Here is an 18788-nt window from a genome sequence, read left to right as displayed (position 1 = left end):
CCCCGAGTGGGAAACTGGCTATTGAGACTCAAACTTTAAAACCGTCAGGAGCTGGCCTGAGGGGTCCAGATCCTACAGCCTGGTTGTAAACTGAGTAGGAAACTGGGAAAAAATAAATACAAAAGATCAGCCCCGATGGAGTTTTCTAGGCACAAATATTTACGTAGAAGCCTTTCAAAGATTGACCATTAGATGAGTTGTTTAAATATAATCAAAAAGTACTAGTATTAAAACCCAGAAAGTAAAATATAAGATTCCGTTAAAATGAGCCCGTGGGTAAAGTGGGTCAACAAGTCAAAACTGCTGACTATCTGTTAAATAGACCGTAAAGGGGTTAACACCAGCCTCAGGGGCAGCTCGTGGAGGGCCGGGGCCCAACCCCCGTAGGACAGCATCCGATGCCTGTGGGAAGCGGTGAGGGGACCCCAGCCCACTCGAGGGGCCGGAGGAGGCAGTGGAACTGGCCGGGGAGGCCCCCTGGGGAGAGGCCGTGGTCAGCGCTGCCCGGGGCCTTCCGGTGGGCTTGCGTGCGTGGGTAACACGCCCTGCTGTGGGCCAGGGGCGCCTGTGCCCCTCACAGGCAGGAGACTGTAGTCCCTCCATCTGCAGATGAGGTTAGGTGGTCTTGGGTGGGGCCGGCCAGGTGGTGATCCCGGCCTCCGGGCTGAGCCTGCACGGAGCCCAGCCCTCTGCCCAAGGGCCTCCCTGTGTCAAGTCCCACCTCCCTGCCCTGCTCACAAGCCGGCAGCACCTGGCGTCCAGGACCCTCGGGCCTCCTCAGTCCTTGGGCCCCCCTCGGTTGCTCTCAGGGGCCCTCCTGCTCCCCCATCGCTGCTTCGGGGCTCCCCCCCTCACCTGCCACAGCTCGCCACCCCCTCCTCCGCCGCGGGGGACAGCATGCTCTGTGTGCCCCTTGCACCAGACCTGGAAGGAATATCTCCGGTGTGTGGGCCTGTGGGTCTCCCTCGGTAGTGTCGTTTTTAAAGTGGGTAAAACCGTTTCCTAGAGTCAGAGGAAAAACGGGGGCTATTGGGTTTGCTTTGTGCAATGCCGTTTGTCTCTGGTTTCCAGATTTGTAAAAAGCACATAGGGAAAGCAGGTGGGCACGGCATGCAGTGGCTGTCTCGGGGTTTAGTGGACACCCTGGTGGCCGAAAGCAGTGACTTCTGTCTCTCCACCTGTGCAGGGAAGCAAGGGGGACCCTGGCCCCACTGGCGCTCCTGGGGAGACTGGCTTGGCAGGAGCCCCCGGACCAGCTGGACCACCAGGGCCCCCCGGGCCCCCCGGGCCTCCAGGACCAGGACTTGCCGCGGGGTTTGTGAGTACTGGTTGCTCCCGTCCCCCAGAAAGCCGAGTCTGCGGCCCCGTGCCCCGCTGGGCGCCCCCCACGGGCTAGCACTCTCCCCGGCCCCGTGTCTCAGCCCCGCCTGGACGGTGCCACAAGGTGGAACCGGGGGCAGTGGGGGAGCAGCCACCCAGTTGCACAGGTGGTCATGCCAGGGCCCCTGTCCTGTGCGTGCTGGGGAAAGACTGCCCCAAGCAACACCGTGAGACAGCCAGGCCCCCGGCTGGTGCTCGGGCCAAAAATAAAATCCCCTAAACTCAGAGGAGGGCTGAACGGGGCGCCCCCCCCCCCCCCGGCGGGGTCCCTGCAACCTGGCAGACGCTTCTTATGCCAGGACCAAGAATGGCCGCTGCCAGGCGACCTCAGCCCTTGGAACCCGCCCTGCTTAGCTGTGGCTGAGTCTCCCCCCCCAGGCCAGCAGCTGGCCTTCGGGAGGGATCTCTTCCCGTAAGACATGCAGACCCAACTGTCCCCCTCGTGTGCTGCCCGCAGGAGGACATGGACGGCTCTGGGGGACCCTTCTGGTCAACTGCTCACGGAGCCAGCGGGCCACAGGTACTGCCCTTGCCGGCTTGATCCGCTCTCGGGGGGAGGTGCACGCGGGGCAGGGGATGCCCCTGGGACCAGCCCGCCGGTGGGGACCAGCAAGGCCGCTGACGCCTGGGCACTGTCCACCCTGGAGGCCTTCTGGAAGGGAGTGGACCGTCCATGTGGGGAAGTGCCGTTGGTGGTCTGGTAGATGGACGTGGGGCAGAATGAGCCCTAAAAGATGGATCTTTCTGGAAAATAGCAGTGCTTCCGTTCTCGTTACGGCTCTAATTGGGGGAAGCAATAAACTTTGGACCTAAGTGCAATTGTAACTAAATAAAGATGGGTACCTTCCTGTGAAATCCCACCTCGTTCTGCTGTTAACGTCTGCACCAGTTGGGACTGGGTTTGGCTGAAGCAGCCGACACCCCCGCGAGCCCAGGACTTGGACCAGACGTGGGGGACACGTCCCGGGGTGGGGCGCTGCCTCTGCCATGGCCGGTGGGTGCCCAGGGGACCCTCCTGCCAGTGCCCGCCGCGGCCCCAGACCCTCAGCCTGGTGAGAGTGAGCAGCGGGGACAGGTTTCTATTCTGGGCAGCGTTAGTAAGAATTTTCTCTCGGGCAGAAACTATTTCCCTGAGTAGCTAGAGTGGCTTTGCTAGTTTAATTTCGTGCTTTTCCTTTTACGTGTTAAAAAATCCTAGTCTTTGGCCGCATCAGGTAGCTGCCTGGGCACCAGAGAGGACCCGGTGGGAGGTGGCTGTGAGGTCTCGGGCCCGGGGTCCTGTCCCCGCTTGTAGGGTCCTGGACCCGGGTACACAGATCCAGTGCCCTTGACCCCTGGAGGAATCAGCGGGGCTGTTTCGTGACTTCGGAGGTGACGGAGACCCCCGGGGGTCACAGCAAAGCCGAGCCAGCCAGTGCCCTGTACGGGCCAGACGGCAGCATTCTGCTCGGACGCAGGCTTCAGTTACACAAGATGCAGATTCGGGTTGTGGAGGCACCGGGCACGCCTGCCCTCGCGTCTGGTCTGTGTGCTGCCTGAGGGGTAAAGGTGGTGCTGAAGACAGACACCTGCTCCTGGGCTGCCCAGGGGGGTCCTGGTGCCTGTAGGAGGAAGACCTTCCCTTCCAGGGGCTCAGGCTCTGTTCCTTCTCTGCCCCACAGGGACCACCAGGCCTGCCCGGGGTCAAGGTCAGTGAGCGCACCCCCCCCCCCCCCACTAAGAGTTACCGTTTCAGCAGGGCCTGGGGGTAGCAGGACTTCACCGTGGGAGATGGGAGAAACACGGGGAAACAGGCACCACCCACCCTGAGCTTCCGTGTTGGGGGGCACTCCTCCCATCCTTCTAAAGCCACAGGGTCCCCGGCTTCTTGCGTCTGAAGGGGGCTTGCCAACCCGGGGGTACAGAGGAACCTGCCCCTGCCACGCCTCCCAGGCTCTGGGGCGGCGGGGGGTGGGGCGCCCCGGGACTCCCCCCACCTCCCTGCTTGGCTCTGCTGCCCCACCCTGTCCCTGGAGGACACCAGCCCCCACCCCTCCCCATGGGTGGCCAGGCTGGGAGGGCACGCCGCGCTCCCCACAGACACACGGGTTCAAGGGCGCACAGGGCCCACCAGGCGATGTGTTATGGTCCTGTGATGAATGTTCCTTTTAGAGTGTTTTGCTTCGATTTAGAACTTTGGGTTGTGGTAGAAGATCGCATTGTAGAAAGACACACTCACTTCCTTAAAATGGAGTCGTCTGGTGGAGTGCTCCTTGGAGCAGACTGATGGGGCAGCTTCCAGAACAGTCTAGGCTGCATGTGTTAGCTGCCTGCACAGCTGGCCCGGTGTCCCTGGGACCCTCCGCTCTGGGCTGGCCCTGGAGGAGGAGAAGGCAGCACGGACGCCACCCCTGTGGGGCAGGCTGCCGCACTCCCACTCACAGAGCCCCTTCACCCGCCCTAGGGGGACCCTGGAATAGCCGGACCACCGGGCGCCAAGGTAAGAAAGAGCCTTTTCTCGGGGTCAGAGAATCGTGATCTTGACCCGTCCCAGTCGGGAGCAGGCAGGGGCCCCCTCAGCCGCACGGCCCCGGTCCCCTGGAACCACGGTAACTCGGGGGAGGTCCGCGTGCAGTGACTTCCAAGGCCAGGCCCGGGCTCACTCTCCCTCTGGTTCTTCCTGGTGCCGTCGGGGCTCGGCCTCCACTCCTCAGACTGCAAGACGTGCCTGTCCTGAGGACACCCACCCCCAGGACACCTGCCCGCCGCCCCAGGTCACAGGACAGGCTTCCTCCTGGCTCCAGGGTGTAAACCTTGGGAACCACAGGAGTCTGTCCAACCGTAGTCCCCTCCCCCTCTGCCCCTTGAGGCTCCTAAGGAGGCTGGAGGCCGACTGGGCCAAGTTGCTGCCAGGGGCGTGAGCTGGTGACCCACAGAAGCGCCGGCCCGCTCACCTCCCCGGACGCCAGGCTTTGCTGGGCGGCGGGCTGACACTCGTCTCCTCCTGTGTCGGGCGCAGGGAGAAGTCGGAGCCGATGGACCTCCCGGGTTCCCCGGCCTCCCTGGCAGAGAGGGCACAGCCGGAGCCCAGGTGCACGACCACTAGGAACGCTTGGGGTGGGGGGGCGGACCACCCGAGCGGCTGACGAGGCCGACACCTCGGTGTGGTCTCGGGGTCCTGACCAGTGCTCTGTACCCCACGGGGCTCAGAGACCCCGGCTCCGTGGGCCAGGGTCCAGGCTGCCCGCCGGGCTTCCCGCCTGGCTCAGCCCCCTGTCCCAGGAAGAACTCTCCACGTCTCCATTCAGAGCCACTGCTGGTGGTGTGGGGTCTCCAGGAAGGGGGCTCAGGCTCTGTTTGAGATGAACTGTTTCCATCTCTGCAGGGACCCAAAGGAGAAAAAGGGACCCAGGGAGAGAAAGTGAGTGGGGCTCGGGGTCTGCGGGCCGGGCACGTGCGTGGCCCAGCCTTGAGGGGTGCTGGCTCGGAGCCTGCCCTGCCGGGAGGTGGGGCCCTCAGCACTGCCGTCCCCAGCCCAGGCACCTCCTCACACCCTGTGGGCGCCGGGAACCCCTTCCGAGCCCTGGAAGGGCCCCCCCCCGGACAATCTGGAGGCCCCCGCGAGCCATCTGAGAGTCAGACACCGGCTTTCTCTTCCAGGGTGACCCAGGGAGGGATGGAGTGGGGCAGCCTGGCCTCCCCGGACCCCCCGGGCCCCCAGGACCTGTCGTCTACGTGTCGGAGCAGGACGTAAGAACACTGCGTGGGTGGGCAGGCGCCGTGCCCGGCCCTCCCCTCGGCACTGGCCACGGCGGGTGCCATCCCGGTCCCTGACCCCACGTCGGCTCCCCCCAACCTCGGGTGCCCCCTAAAGACTCCAGGGTTTCCACTTGGTTCTATTCTGGACCAGCGATGGTGTCTCATTATGGTGAGACTTTTAAATTATTTGAATGAGAAAAAAATTATGGGAGTGGGTGACCGGAGAGAAATGGAAATTCTATAGCAGAAAATCTAAATGGAGCAAGGCCTCTCCCACTGAGACCCTCGTGTCCTCAGCCTCTGAGCTGCCCCATCAGAACCCCCTGGGTTCCCAGATGCCGGCAGTCCGCTCTGGCCCTGGGGTCTCTGGAAGCTTCTCCAGTGCCTGATCTGAGGGACCTGAGGCCAAAGCCAGGACGGCGAGTGAAAGCAGTTTTTCTTGGGCATTAATTGCTGTGCTGTTTCATTGGGCCCGTGAGGCGAGCTGGGCTTTAACTCTAACGTGTTTTCCCTTTTCCTCCTCCGGCCTGTGTTTCCACCGGCCCGCGGACAGAGAGCGGTGGCAGGCGTGCCGGGACCCGAGGTATGTGCACGCCGTCCCGGGGGGGAGCCACAGCCGGCTCCGCGCCCGCCCCGAGCTGACCCGACCCCTCTCTTCCGCAGGGCCGGCCGGGGTACGCGGGCTTTCCTGTAAGTCGCCCCTCGGCCCTCCTCGCACCGACCCCGAGCCCCTGGTGAGCCCAGTGCCGGAGGGTGCCCGCAGAGCCGAGGAACCTTCAGGCTCCTGCGCAGAAGCCCCCGGGGACCAGGGCGGGGTCTCGGGGTGTGGGTCAGGACGAGGAGGCAGGTGTGCCCAGGCGGCCGCGGTGGGACAGGGTCCCTCGCGTGGCCCTCATTCCTGTCTCCTCGTAGGGACCGGCCGGGCCAAAGGGAGATCTGGGCTCCAAAGGCCAGCGGGGCCCCCCGGGACCCAAGGTGAGAGGCTCAGGTGCCATCTGCTCTGTGACCCTGGGGGGGCGATGAGGACACGAGAGCCCTGACCGAGTCTGACGCCGGTTCTCTTCACGGTCACCTCACTGTGACCCATGGAGGCCCCGCAGAGACCACCCCACGGCAGAGCCCAGGGAGGGGAGGACCCCACTCACCAGGCACCTGCTCCGGGGTTGGTGTTCATGCCCCGAGTTGGGGCTTTACTGTGGGAGTCGAAGGCCCTCCCTTCCCCAGAGCCGGCCTCATGCCCATCACCCCGGCTGTTCCAGGGCGAGAAGGGCGAGCCGGGCCCAGTCTTCAGCCCCGATGGCAGCATGCTAGGCCCTGCCCAGAAAGGAGCCAAGGTGAGCTGGGTGCCTGGGATTGCTCACCTTTGTCCAGGCCGGGGGCTGGTGGGGGGGGGGGGGGGGGCGTTCCTGAGAGGGCTCCGGAAACTTCTGTAGCCTGGGCCCCTCGCCCTTCCCTGTCTGTCCCTCTCTCAGCGCCGCACTGGGAGGGTCAGAGCCCGTACGCCTGGCTCGGCCACCACCCAGCCGGCCCCTGGTTATCCGCTGCCTGTCAGCTGAGCCTGCCCTGCCGAGGGGCTGGGGGCTCTGGAGGAGGGGTACTCGGCAGGGGCCTCACCCGCAGACGCCCCACCCTGAGGATGCGGCCGCTCCTCTGCCTCTGGGTGCTGCCACCGTGGAGGGGTCCCGGCCCTCCTCCCTCAGCCCCCACCCCCAGACAGGCCCTGAGAGGGTGCGGGGAGGACTTGGACCCAGATTCAGTGGCCGTGGGGGACAGGCCCGGAGGGGCCCTGAAGTCTCCCAGGGTTGTCTGGGATGGGCAGTGGGACCTTGGATCTCAGGGCCCAGAGAACTCAGGCCGGCCCCGAGGTCGGGGGGCCCCCACGGCAGGCCTCGTCCGTGCTCCCTGGGGACAAAAACCCCCATCTAGAGCATGCTCCCTCTGCCGTTTCCTTCCGTCCCTGGCGTGGTCGGAGCCCCTCGGGCACTGCCCTGCCGGCCATCTGACGGCGCCTTCTGGTTTCCTATTCAGGGAGAGCCCGGCTTCCGAGGACCGCCGGTGAGTAGGCGCACGCCTCCCACCGCAAACACGCGTGCGCGGTGGGACAGAACACGAGGTGCCGTGGCGGCCTGGCCGCTGAGTGGGCGTGGTGGCCCAAGCGTACATCCTGGCGTGCTTGGCGAACACGGAGGCAGGTGTCGGGCGGGAGGCCACCGCAGACGCCGTCCTCTGCTCTCCTGAAAGGCGCTCCTCCTTCCTGCAGGGTCCATATGGACGGCCGGGGCACAAAGGGGAGATTGGCTTCCCTGGGCGGCCGGTAAGGACCCAGGATCTCGTGCGCCTGTGGGCAGCAGTTCAGGCCTGGCCCCTGGGGGCCTAGGGGGCCGCAGACCTCAGTTCCTCCCCCTGCCCTGCCCCGAGGGACCACCCCGCCTGGGGACGGCTTCTCCAGGACGAAGCCTAGGGCTGCCCAGCCCGTTTGTGGGCGTCTCGGGCCAGAGGGGCTGGCGCCCTAGGAGACCCTGGGCGGGGACCGAGAGCTGGCCAGGCTGGCGTGAGCCAGCTCCAGCAGTGACCGCCCCTGTGCCCTGCCCCAGGGTCGCCCCGGGATGAACGGACTGAAAGGCGAGAAAGGGGAGCCAGGACATGCCAGCATCGGCTTTGGTGTGAGGGTGAGTGTCCCCCAAGGGGCGGACGGCGTGGCTGGGACGCCCAGGGGCGTGGAGGGCCCTGCGCCGTGACCACACCGGGCCGGTCCTCTGGCACGAGGACCCCACACATGTGCGTGCACACTCCAGCTGAGCTGCGGGGACAGGGGCCCCGAGTGGCTCTTCTGGAAGGGCACGGCCGCGTGGGTCCCGGGCGTGACCCCTGCCCCCGGTGGGGCCCCTCAGCACCACAGCCTGACTCTCAGTGCCTCACCGGCTTCTGAGCAGGGTTTATGTTGGTAGCCTGGGTGTTTTTATCCGTTTCTCCCTAAGAGGGGGCCTCCAGACACGGGACCTGCTCCCAATCCCACGGCCGGGCACCCAGCCAGCTGCCAGGTGCACTCGGTGACTTTGCTCCCACGGCCCGGGCCGAGGCGTGGGGTCCTGAGGCCAGCGTGTCAGACGGTCCCCACTTTTCTGCTTTTGCCATCACTGCTGGTTCTTCATCGTGGCTCCTTCCTCCCGTGGCCTAAACGTGGCTGCTGCCTCGTGAAAAATCAAGAGGCAGGAGGTGACATCTCGCGGCGATCTGAAGTAGTGACAGAAAGACGGGTCGCGGGCCTCGACAAGCAAGACAGGCGCCGGGATCCTTTCCGCACTTCTGACCTAAGGGCGGCCGGCGAGTCAGTTCTGACCTAAGGGCGCATGTGTGCCCCGCGGAGTCTGCTGGGACAGGGCTCCGCCTCCAGCGGCTCCTCTGGGGGCCCGACACCCCACCTCTGTGCTGCCTCCAGTCCCTCTGTCCTTGGCCTCAGTGGGGCACTGCAAGGAGGCGACCGCAGGGCAGGCGGGGCCGGGTCCTGAGGTTTGCACGACCTCACTGGCCCTGGTCTCGCTCCTGACGCAGCGTGAGTTACACAGGCTGGTGCTTTGTCCAGTAAGCAGGTCACTGCCAGAATGAGTGCTCTGCACCCCGCCTGGGTGGCTGTCTGTTCTCTTTCTGTGAATAAGTAAATGAAAGTTCACACATGGGCTCAGCCTGCTGGCCTCTGGGCCTCCTGGGGCTCTGCCTTGAACGTGGAAATACACAGATGAGCTCCCAGACTCTGCGTTAGTCTCCGTGCTCCCGGCCAGTCCTGTCACCCTCTCCACGTCCCCCAGGCACGTTCTGAAAGGGGCAGCTGTGCTTGGGGGCCCCACAGCCACAACCAAACTGGATGCTTCCTGATTATATGCTGTCACACACGTTCAGTCTTCTGATTTTAGTGAGATATTTAGTGAAATATTCCCCCTCACATCTGCTGCCCTGGTCACATCCACGGCCTGGCTGTGAACATGACTGACCTCATGTTCTGTCCTCCCCATGCAGGGCCCACCCGGACCCCCGGGGCCTCCAGGACCCCCAGGCCCTCCCGGGACTCCCGTCTATGACAGCAACGTAAGTACCCCCACCCCCCTCCTCACAGGCCCTATCCACCAGCCACCCCCTGGAGGGGTCAGCCTCTCCCAGGGAGGGGACACCCCAATTTCTGGCAGGGGGCTGGCCAGTACTCCATTAGAAAACAAACCCCACCTGGGGAAGTGAGGGCTCTCTGCATCTGGGAGCCTGAACCTCGAGCCGTGTGGTCCTGGGGGCAGACACCCCTGTTTTACAAGGTTCAGCCACATGAAGTGACTCCGAAGGGGCAGGTCATATCACAGTCAGGGCTCTTGATTCCAAACCCCCGTCTCCTCCCCCTCCCCCTCCCCATGCTCCTACGGGGGACCGGTATCTGTGTGGCCTCACGGAGGGCTGGGACTCCGGGCTCAGAGACCACTGGGGGGGTGCTGCCCTCAATCCGCAGAGCCCCTCACCTCACCGGCCAGCTTCTTTGCAGGCCTTCATGGAGTCTGGCCGCCCTGGACCTCCAGGATTGCCAGGTGAGGGCCCCTGGGGCCTCGCGGTGGCTGGGGCGGTGGCTTCTCTTGGGGATGCTGGATGCCGCAGGACTTCCTCCTGTGAGCCTGGGCTCCAGGGGAAGCAGGAGTGCCTCATCGGCCCATGTCCCCTGCTCCAGAGTGATCACGGGCCCCTCGCGGGGCCTCCCGGGTCGTCCCAGCACGGCCGTCCTGGCAGCCTCGCGGGGGACAGCCCCGGACACTGAGTAGACACCCACTTGCGTGCGGAATTTAGATCTGCCCCCTGCCCGGGCCTGCTCTGTCAGCCCGCGCCCGCCCCGCGGGAGTGGTGTGGCCTCCAGGGGCAGCCCCTTGGGTGGGACCCCCGAGTGCTTCTGCTCAACAAAAGCTCTTGCTCTGAAGGCTCCCAAACTCGTGTGGTGTTCCTCCCCCGTCCAGGCTAGTGCACGCAGCACTCACAAGGGCTGGGGGTGAGCGGGGCACAGGGGCATGGCCCAAGGGCCCTGTCACAGCTCGATGATGGACACTCCTGGGTCTCTGTCCCTCCAGGGTACCAGGGGCCTCCTGGACCGAAGGGTGACAAAGGAGAAGTGGGCCCACCAGGACCACCAGGTGAGTGTGCTCCAGGCAGCCCTGGGCTGGGGTGGGTCCCCGGCACTGTCCTCTGTGGTTACCTGTGCCCTCCTGGAGGAAGGACACCCCTTCCAGGCGTATGGGGCCGGACGGCACCTGTGGCGGCTTGATCCCTAGTTGGCCCAAAGCCTCAGGGCCCAGGGCTTCAAGGACAGCGGGGCTGAAGGGCAGAGCTGGGCCCCGGCACCCAGCGTGTGGGGGGACGGCCCCTCCCCTCCCACGGGCTGCGTGGAGTCCTCCCTTGGCCCGATTGCCCCGGGGCTGAAGTCTTAGCACCTCGCGGGTTCCTTCTGACGGATGGTGGGACGACTCTGCCAAATTCTTCCACTGCTGAATGAAATAGAAGAAAACGACAGGGTGGCTGTTGGGGGCTAGCAGGACAGAAGCCCAGAGGGCCGGGGCGCCCAGCCCCAGGCAGTGACAGCTAAAGGGTGGCCGACCGGGGCCCCTCCCGCCCCGTGAGGGGCTGCAGCCCAGAGCAAGGGCGGGGTCAGAGACAGGGTTTTCCCTGAGGACTGCTAGAGGCGGAAGCCGCTCCCTGAGGAAGGTGAGCTCACCGAGGGCCTACGATTTAGGCTGAGCAGGTGAACAAAATGGCCAGAACGGACCGGAATGCAGGCAGGAGAGCAGAGGTGAGACAGGCCCCCAGGAGAGCCAGCCAGGGTGGGAGCTTGAATCACGACAGTGCTCCAGCAAAGGGAAGGTGGGGGTGAGTGCAGGGAGCCGGGACCCTGGAAAGAACCCGGTTCCGTTCTGGGATGGAGGGGCGCGGCCACTGGACCGGAGGAGGCCGCGTGAGTTTCGGCAGAGGAGACCGGGAGGGAGCGAGAGAGGTCTGTGTGGAGGCCGCGGGCCGGGGCAGGGGCGGGGGCGCCGGCAGGAGAGCACCTGGAGGCGTCACGGCGAAGGGTTTTCTGAGGCCGAAGGAGCCCTTCGCGCCACCGACCCACAGGACCTCACTCCTCCGCACGGAAGACAGACGCCAGAGAAGAGGCCTCAGGACAACGTAAAGATGGCCTGTGTGCGTCAGCGGAAACCCCCTTCCAAGCGAGGCCGTCGGAGGACCTGCCCTGATGGGACGGGACAGATGGCAAGGGCCCTTCGAGAAGGAGGCGATGCTGGAGGGGAGACCCCCAGGAGCGAACCGCTGCCCTCGTTCAGCGTGGTCAAAGCGGGACATACCTCGCCGCTTCCGGGGGTGGAGCCAACGACGGGCCAGGACCACGCAACTAAGCATGCCCGGCGAGGATGACACCAAAATTACCGGACCCTGAAGACGACACGAAAGGAGAGAAGAGGGAGCACAGAGCAGATGGAACTAGGCAGATTTAAAATAGTTGGTTCAAACTGACATCTGTCCGTAAGCGCACTGAACGGGAACCCACTGAATACTCCGTCAAAGGTAAACGTCGGCAGTTGGATAAAAACAAAACCGTATGCTGCTTACGAGGGACACTGCAAATGTGAGGACAGATACACACACAAGCTGAATGCGGGACAGGGGCAGGCAAACCAAGCCTGTGTGTGTGCATGTGTGCACCTGCGTGCATCTGGGAATGCACCTGTGTGTGTGCACCTGTGTCTGTGCACCTGTGTGTGTTCCCATGTGCATGTGTCCGCATCTATGAACGTACCTGTGTGTGCACCTGTGTGTGTGAATGTGCACCTGTGTGTGTGCATCTGTGAGTGCACCTGTGTGCTTGTGTGCTCATGTGCACCTGTATGTGTGAGCGTGCCCGTGTTCTTGTGTGTGCACGTGTGAGTACACCTGTGCACGTACATGTACCTATGTATATGTGTGCCTTTGTGTGCCTGTGTATCTGTGAATGCACCTGTGTGTGTGTGCACCTGTGCATGGGGGTGTGTGTGCACCTGCATGTATCTGTGAATGTACCTGTGTGTGTGCACATGTGCACCTGTGCATGGGTGTGTGCCTAGGTGTGCCTGTGTGCACCTTTGCATGGGTGTGTGTCTACATGCGTCTGTGAATGCACCTGTGTGTGTGTGTGTGTGTGTGTGTGTGTGTGTACACATATCTGTGTGTGTGAGAAATCAGACGAGTGTACCCTGAGGCAGGAAACATTGCCAGAAATTCGAAAAAAAAAAGTCCATTATGAAAAAGGAGTAAACCCACCAGAAAAATACAGCAACTCCAAATCCTGTGCCTCTAACAACATAGCTTCAAGACGTAAAGAGCAGCAACCGACAGGAGAAGGACGACACAGATCCGTCCTCGTGGGGGTATGGCCGGCTCTCAGGAAGTGACGGCACCAGCACACAAAGAACAGCTCAGGCAGGAGACGGAGTTCCCGGCCTGGCCCTGGGGCCCTGGGGCCCTGGCAGCAACACGGGGACCCTGTCTTCACCACACGGGCCCTCGCCTGGCAGAGAGCGAGCAGGAAGTCAGCGTCACAGACACGCCTGGAAGATGACCCCAGAGCAGCGCACTTCCCTTCCAGATAAGGAGGAACCACTCACAACCGGCAGGTGGAAGGTGGTGAGGCCCCGGCCGAGTCCGCGGCCACAGCGGCCCCGCGGCAGCAGGACCCCCCCAGATGGGGGCCACGCACCCATCGGCCGGCCCACCTGGGCCCCAGGCCACGGGTCCTGTTAACTGTTCAGGAACTCACAGCCTCAAGCGGGACACGTTTCTCAGCACTCAGCTCAAGAAGTCAGAAAACAAATAGCAGATTTACCTTTAACAAAAGAGATGGGCACCGAGGAGGGCGCTGTTTGGGATGAGCACTGGGCTGTACGGAAGCGATGAGTCACGGGAATCTACCCCCAAAACCAGGAGCGCACTGTGCACACTGTATGTTAGTCAACTTGACAAGAAATTATGTTAAAAAAATAAAGCAAAATTAACATAGAGAAGCAAAGAAAAGGGAAGAAATGGTACAGCTCAGAGCTGAGTGAACTTCATCCGGAAGTGACCATTTGCAAGTCAAGGCAGTTTTTGGAAAGACCGCTAATCCTGGCACGCCCCCTGCAGGACCGAGAAAGGAGGGAGCCCTGCGAGCGAGGGAGCGAGCGAGGGGCAAAGGGCTGCTCCGCCTCCACCCTCGCTAGGGCTGCAGGGTGGCTGGTGCTCAGGGTGGTGGCCGCTGCCCCGGGGGGGTGGGGAGGGTTGCGAAGGAAGAAATACCTGCCATTTGTACAGACAGGTTTGGGAACATCAACCACCCCAAAGAATGTACCATTGCAATTAATAGGTAGACTTACCAAGGTCACAGGGGCCATTCACAAAGATCAACTGGTAATAAACAAAAAGAAATTCTAAAAAGGTGCCATTACAAAAGGAGGTCAGACCTGTGGCCGCCAGAGGCAGGCGGGCGTCACGGGGAACCGTCCGAGCCGCCAGATGCGTCCTGGAACTCCCATCACGAGGTGACGCACGTCTTCCTGTGTCCCCACCAGTGAGGCCACGGGTGTGAACCAGCCTTACTGTCCGGTCCTTCTGCTGCACCCCTAAAACATTCCGGGGCCGCCATTAACAAAAATGTCAAAAAAGCATCTGGTACGCGGTAATAAGTAACAAAACTGCAGGGGGTCCCCCAGAAACAGACATTCTAGAAGGCAACGAAGGCAGCTGTAGGTGGGGGGCATGGCGCTGCCGAGACACTCACCTTGGCCCCCCATCTCTCCTACAGGGCAGTTCCCGCTCGACCTCCTCCAGCTGGAGGCTGAAATGAAGGTGGGTGTCACCCGCGTCCCCGTCGCCTGTCCCACCCTGGCTGGGTTCCTTGGGGGCTCAGAAGGTGGGGAGACAAGTCCTGTCCCGCAGGGTGTGCCGGACCTCCTGGGCTCCAGAAGCTTCCGGCTGCCTCACCCTGCCCACTCAGGGCTTCCGGGGGTCGGCCTGCCCCTCCCAGGTCAGCAGCGGGAGCCGGGCTGTCTCAGACCGGCATTTCCATCCACAGGGGGAGAAGGGTGATAGAGGAGACCCGGGGCAGAAGGGCGAACGGGGTGAGCCCGGGGGTGGCGGATTCTTCGGCTCCAGTGTGCCCGGCCCCCCCGGCCCACCAGGCTACCCTGGGATTCCGGTAAGTCTGGACTCCTGGCTGCCTGCAGGCCCGAGCCAGAGCCCGTGTCCCCAACATCCTGGGCCAGGTCCAGCCCAGCTGTGGATGCCTGCAAGGCCCAAAAGGTTGCCCCCACTCCTGGCAGGGGGGGCACAGGGCAGGCCTGGTGGGTCACGGCCTGGGGCCCCCCCCAGCCAGCCAGGAGAATAGGGGGCATAGGGGCCCTCACCCAGCCCTTCACTCCTGTCCTCCTGCTGGTGCCTCCCTCAGGGAGACCATCTGCCCTAAAAGATTCCAGGGGGCACAGGCCCCAGCTTCTGCCTGAGCGATGGAGGGGGAACGAGGGCCTTCGGGGGACCGAACCTCTGTCCAGGGTGTGCTCTGGTCCGTGTTCTGGGATCCCTTCCCAGCAGAGAGCACACCGTGTGGGAGGCCACGTTTCCCCGGCCATCATGGGGGCAGGCAGGGGGCTCCCCGCAGGGCCTCTGCCACATGTTCTGTTGTCTCCCCTAGGGTCCCAAGGGAGAGAGCATTCGGGGCCAGCCAGGCCCACCTGGACCTCAGGGGCCCCCTGGCATCGGCCATGAGGGGCGTCAGGGGCCTCCTGGCCCCCCTGGCCCCCCTGGGCCCCCAGGGCCCCCTTCCTTCCCTGGCCCTTACAGGCAGAGTAAGTCAAGCAGGGGTGGGTACCTGGGCTCCGGCCTCGTCCAGCCAGGGCCATGCGTTCCCATCTCTGGCTCTTCTCTTGCAGCAATCAGTGTTCCCGGCCCCCCAGGCCCACCTGGGCCCCCCGGACCCCCTGGAACCATGGGCACCTCCTCAGGGGTAAGGGTCCCCGTGTTCCTTACCGGTCAGATGCTTGCTGCCCAGTCGCCTGCCCGGCCGCCCTCCCCTCTGCAGACCTGTGGGTGGCCTGCTCCGGAGGGTCCCAGCACCGGGCCTGGCCCTGCCCCGTGCACAGATGCACGACAGCCCTGAGATGTGGTTTGCAAAGCAGAAAACGGGGAGCCTGGGGGTGGCCGTGGGACTCGGGTGGGCAGGGGAGGACAAGGGAGGACAGCCATTAAGAAGGGTCCCCAGCAGGGCTCACCGGGCACGTGGGCACTTGGCATCCAGCCCTCCCCGAGGGTGGCCTCACCGCCCCGGTGCCACAGAGCATTCTCAGGGAACAGCCTGATCGAGAAAGGAACACACTTAAGCCTTCAGCACTGTCCCTCATCCGGAAGTGTCCTCCCCCCACCCCCCATGAGCCCAGACGCTGCCTGTGTGCGAGGGCACCCACTGGGTCGGGCTTCCAGCAGGTAAGGATCTGGGCCACGTACCAGACCATGCTGGACAAGGTGCCGGAGGTTCCGGAGGGCTGGCTCATCTTTGTGGCTGAGACAGAGGAGCTGTACGTCCGGGTCCGGAATGGGTTCCGGAAGGTCCTGGTGAGTTACCTGCACGGAGAAGGGGCGGGAGACCTTCTTGAGCTTGCTTGGGGTTCAGGAGAGCATGTGGGGGGGAAGGGGGCCCCCCACAGCGAGCCTGAGCCTTGGTCCGGGTTGTCCTGTGGGGTGAGCGCCTCATGCAGTGACCGTGCTCCCTCCTCACGTTTCTTTATTTTTTAACTCGGGGCCTTCTGAGCAGTTTGGGGTTTACAGAGAAGTGACTCCCACTTCTTACAGCCGATGCACGTGAGGTGCTGTGCGCCCGCTGATGGCACAGGCACCGGGGTGTAGCCGTGCCAGCTCCCGCTGGGGCGGGGCGGGGGTGCCAGGCGTCAGGGTTGCTGGGGTGACCCCTGCATTTTCTTTCAGCTGGAGGCGCGGACACCCCTCCCACGTGGGACGGTAAGGACGCAGCCGAGTTCAGGGCTTGGAGCCCGGGGGACGTCTGGCCGGGGCTCCACGGTGGCAGGCCGAGCACGCCTGGGGCTCTGGGGGCTGGGCGTGGGAGGTGGTGTGCAGACCACGAGGCCACCTCCCTTCGGGCCACGCTGCCCACCCCTCTCCGAGCGCGGGGCCCGGGGGATGGAGGAGCCCACATACTTAGGTTTCCCACTGCTGCGGCTCTTCTAAGCCAGGACTTCTTAAAGGGCCCGGGACCGAGGCTGCGTTAGGCAGCGTGTGTCCCGGGCTCCCGGTGAGTCCGCGCGCTCACGGAGCCCAGGGAGTCCTCCCTCGCTCGTTCCTTCCTTCCTTCCTTCATTCGGTATGGTCCCGGGCCAGGCACCGTTTTAGACAGGGAGGGACACGCGAGGCCCCTGCCTCGCAGAGCTCGCGGGCTGGGGGAAAGGTGGTAAAGATGACAGGCGACAGACAACCTGTTTTATCGTATTAGCAGGTACAGGTGCCTGGTCACAGAGCACACGGGGTGTCAGAGGCACTGGGTGCTGGGGGAGGACAGTTGGGAAGGGGGGGTCGGTGCAGATCACCTGAGGTGGGCGCGCGGGGCATAAGGAGCGGAGAACTTGGGTGTCCGGGTGGCAGTGATGGGGGCTGGAAGGTCAGGGAATGTGGTCCTGAGCGGGGGGTGGGGGGGGGGGGGGTGCCTGAGCGCAGGGCCAGCCACCCACTTTGCACGTCAGGCCGGCAGGGCTGCCCCTCCAGCTTACGAGAGCACAAGCCGCAGGTGCAGGAGGAGAGGGCCACCCGGACGGGAGGGCAGAGCCCCCGCCCACGGCGCCTCTGCCTCTGCGTCTGCAGGACAACGAGGTGGCCGCCCTACAGCCCCCGCTGGTGCAGCTGCACGAGGGCAACCCGCACCCCCGGCGGGAGCTCACCCACTCCACGGCGCGGCCCTGGCGGGCGGATGACATCCTGGCCGGCCCCCCGCGCCTGCCGGACCCCCGGCCCTACCCTGGCGCCCCCCACCACGGGCCCTACCTGCACGTCCAGCCGGCTCGCCCCACCGGCGGGCCCGCCCGCACCCACACCCACCAGGACTTCCAGCCCGTGGTGAGTGACCCACCAGCCCCTCGGCTCACGCGGACTCCCAGGGCTGCCGAGAAGCGGGAGAGCCCGAGGAGCCGGGCAGGGGTGGGGGCCTGACGGCGGCCACTCTGGACCCCCCGGCCCCCAGCCCACCGCGGTCCCTGCTGCCCTAGGCCGAGGGGCTGGGCTGGTCCTCTTGGGGCCCCCGGGGCCGGTCCACGCGGGCTCTCTGTGCACGCTCAGCCCCTCGGCCGGCCCGGGGCTGGTGGCTGACCCCCGCGGCCCCTCCACAGCTCCACCTGGTCGCACTCAACAGCCCCCAGCCGGGCGGCATGCGCGGCATCCGGGGCGCGGACTTCCAGTGCTTTCAGCAGGCGCGCGCCGTGGGCCTGGCGGGCACTTTCCGCGCCTTCCTGTCCTCGCGGCTGCAGGACCTCTACAGCATCGTGCGCCGCGCTGACCGCACGGGCGTGCCCATCGTCAACCTCCGGGTGCGTGAGGGCTCCCGCGTGGGGCAAGGGGCGGGGGTCCGGCGGGGTCCCCAACCCCCCGCAGCCACCCCATCTCACGGGGCGCCTTCAGGGGCAGGAGGCAGGGCCGGGCCCTTGCACGCAGCCACCTCCGAGCCGGGGCTGGGAACCGTCTCTGGGGCGGTCCCCATGCCTCTCTCCCACCGCCGAGTGCTTCCTGGGAGCTGGGGAGCACCGGCGCGCCTCGGGGCCAGAGGCAGTGGCCTCACTGCAGACCTGGGGTTGGAGGCCCCGCGGCAGGGCGTCCCTGGGGCGGGAGTAAGTCCTGTGACACCGCCCTCCCCAGGACGAGGTGCTGTTTCCCAGCTGGGAGGCCTTGTTCTCCGGCTCCGAGGGCCAGCTGAAGCCCGGGGCCCGCGTCTTCTCTTTCGATGGCAGGGACGTCCTGCAGCATCCTGCCTGGTAGGCTCCCCAGCAGAGGCCGCAGGGGGTGTGTTCTGGGAGGTGGAGCCCCCAGGGACGGCCCCACAGGCAGCCGCACCTTGGGCCTTGGGGCCTTTGGGAAACGCCCTTCCCTGCCCAGAGTGGTCCAGATCCCAGGGGTCGTGGTCCAGATCCCAGGGGTCGGGGCTCGGGCCTGCGGCTGATGGCTGCTGCCTCCCGCAGGCCTCAGAAGAGCGTGTGGCACGGCTCGGACCCCAGCGGGCGCCGTCTGACCGACAGCTACTGCGAGACGTGGCGGACAGAGGACGCGGCGGCGGCTGGCCAGGCCTCCTCGCTGCTGGCGGGCAGGCTGCTGGCGCAGAAAGCCGCGAGCTGCCGCAATGCCTTCATCGTGCTATGCATCGAGAACAGCTTCATGACCTCCTCCTCCAAGTAGGGGCTCTGCCGGCTCAGACAGGCGGACGGACAGTCAGACGGCCAGGCCGGGAGGCCAGCAGCAGGGGAGCGGGGAAGCCGCACTTAAGGAGCGTCTGCCCGCGCCCGCCCCCAGGGTGGGACCTGGCTGGCACTCTCCTGTATGGTTCTGTGGTTCACGTTTCATGTAACCCCCAAGAAATAAAAGGAAGCCAAAGAGTGTATTTT

At 64.7% G+C, this 18788-nt stretch overlaps 1 protein-coding gene and 1 long non-coding RNA gene across 14 annotated transcripts in view; one reads left to right on the top strand and one right to left on the bottom strand.

The window, feature by feature from the left end:
* COL18A1 (collagen type XVIII alpha 1 chain) overlaps positions 1–18784 on the top strand; it is a 91232-nt gene extending 72448 nt beyond the window's left edge. For 3 of the 5 annotated variants that reach the window (XM_078452654.2, XM_078452651.2, XM_078452653.2), the window contains 27 exons: positions 1187–1318; positions 1838–1900; positions 3042–3068; positions 3824–3859; positions 4379–4450; positions 4745–4780; positions 5020–5109; positions 5672–5701; positions 5782–5808; positions 6031–6093; positions 6378–6452; positions 7147–7173; positions 7379–7432; positions 7713–7787; positions 9133–9201; positions 9641–9683; positions 10212–10274; positions 13946–13989; positions 14216–14338; positions 14831–14984; positions 15069–15142; positions 15616–15747; positions 16117–16149; positions 17005–17256; positions 17526–17723; positions 18049–18164; positions 18369–18784. In XM_078452654.2, coding sequence (XP_078308780.2) covers positions 1187–1318; positions 1838–1900; positions 3042–3068; positions 3824–3859; positions 4379–4450; positions 4745–4780; positions 5020–5109; positions 5672–5701; positions 5782–5808; positions 6031–6093; positions 6378–6452; positions 7147–7173; positions 7379–7432; positions 7713–7787; positions 9133–9201; positions 9641–9683; positions 10212–10274; positions 13946–13989; positions 14216–14338; positions 14831–14984; positions 15069–15142; positions 15616–15747; positions 16117–16149; positions 17005–17256; positions 17526–17723; positions 18049–18164; positions 18369–18582 — 2322 coding nt within the window. In that variant the 3' untranslated portion in view covers positions 18583–18784. The remainder of the gene's footprint in view (positions 1–1186; positions 1319–1837; positions 1901–3041; positions 3069–3823; positions 3860–4378; positions 4451–4744; positions 4781–5019; positions 5110–5671; positions 5702–5781; positions 5809–6030; positions 6094–6377; positions 6453–7146; positions 7174–7378; positions 7433–7712; positions 7788–9132; positions 9202–9640; positions 9684–10211; positions 10275–13945; positions 13990–14215; positions 14339–14830; positions 14985–15068; positions 15143–15615; positions 15748–16116; positions 16150–17004; positions 17257–17525; positions 17724–18048; positions 18165–18368) is intronic. The other 2 variants (XM_078452652.2, XM_078452655.2) reach the window with 1 other exon arrangement.
* On the bottom strand, positions 1325–14220 carry LOC144617386 (uncharacterized). Of its 9 annotated transcripts, none has more exons than XR_014138150.1 (8): positions 13922–14220; positions 11930–13763; positions 9623–11835; positions 9337–9391; positions 6264–8763; positions 4314–4736; positions 3599–3737; positions 1325–2915 (listed from the first exon to the last, which is right to left on the bottom strand). It is a non-coding gene; the product is annotated as an uncharacterized LOC144617386 (long non-coding RNA). The 9 variants fall into 9 exon arrangements; XR_013557804.2 differs by lacking the exon at positions 1325–2915 and having other exon boundaries at positions 3079–3737; positions 9623–10625; positions 11184–11835; XR_013557807.2 differs by lacking the exon at positions 1325–2915 and having other exon boundaries at positions 3079–3737; positions 9623–10622; positions 11184–11835.
* Positions 18785–18788: the final 4 nt, after the last annotated feature.

The sequence above is a fragment of the Panthera onca genome, chromosome C2 (genome assembly GCF_046562875.1).
Source record: "Panthera onca isolate mPanOnc1 chromosome C2, mPanOnc1 haplotype 2, whole genome shotgun sequence".
Lineage (NCBI taxonomy): Eukaryota > Metazoa > Chordata > Mammalia > Carnivora > Felidae > Panthera > Panthera onca.
Note: the sequence above shows the minus strand (reverse complement) of the source record. Positions and strands in the feature narration are given on the sequence as shown.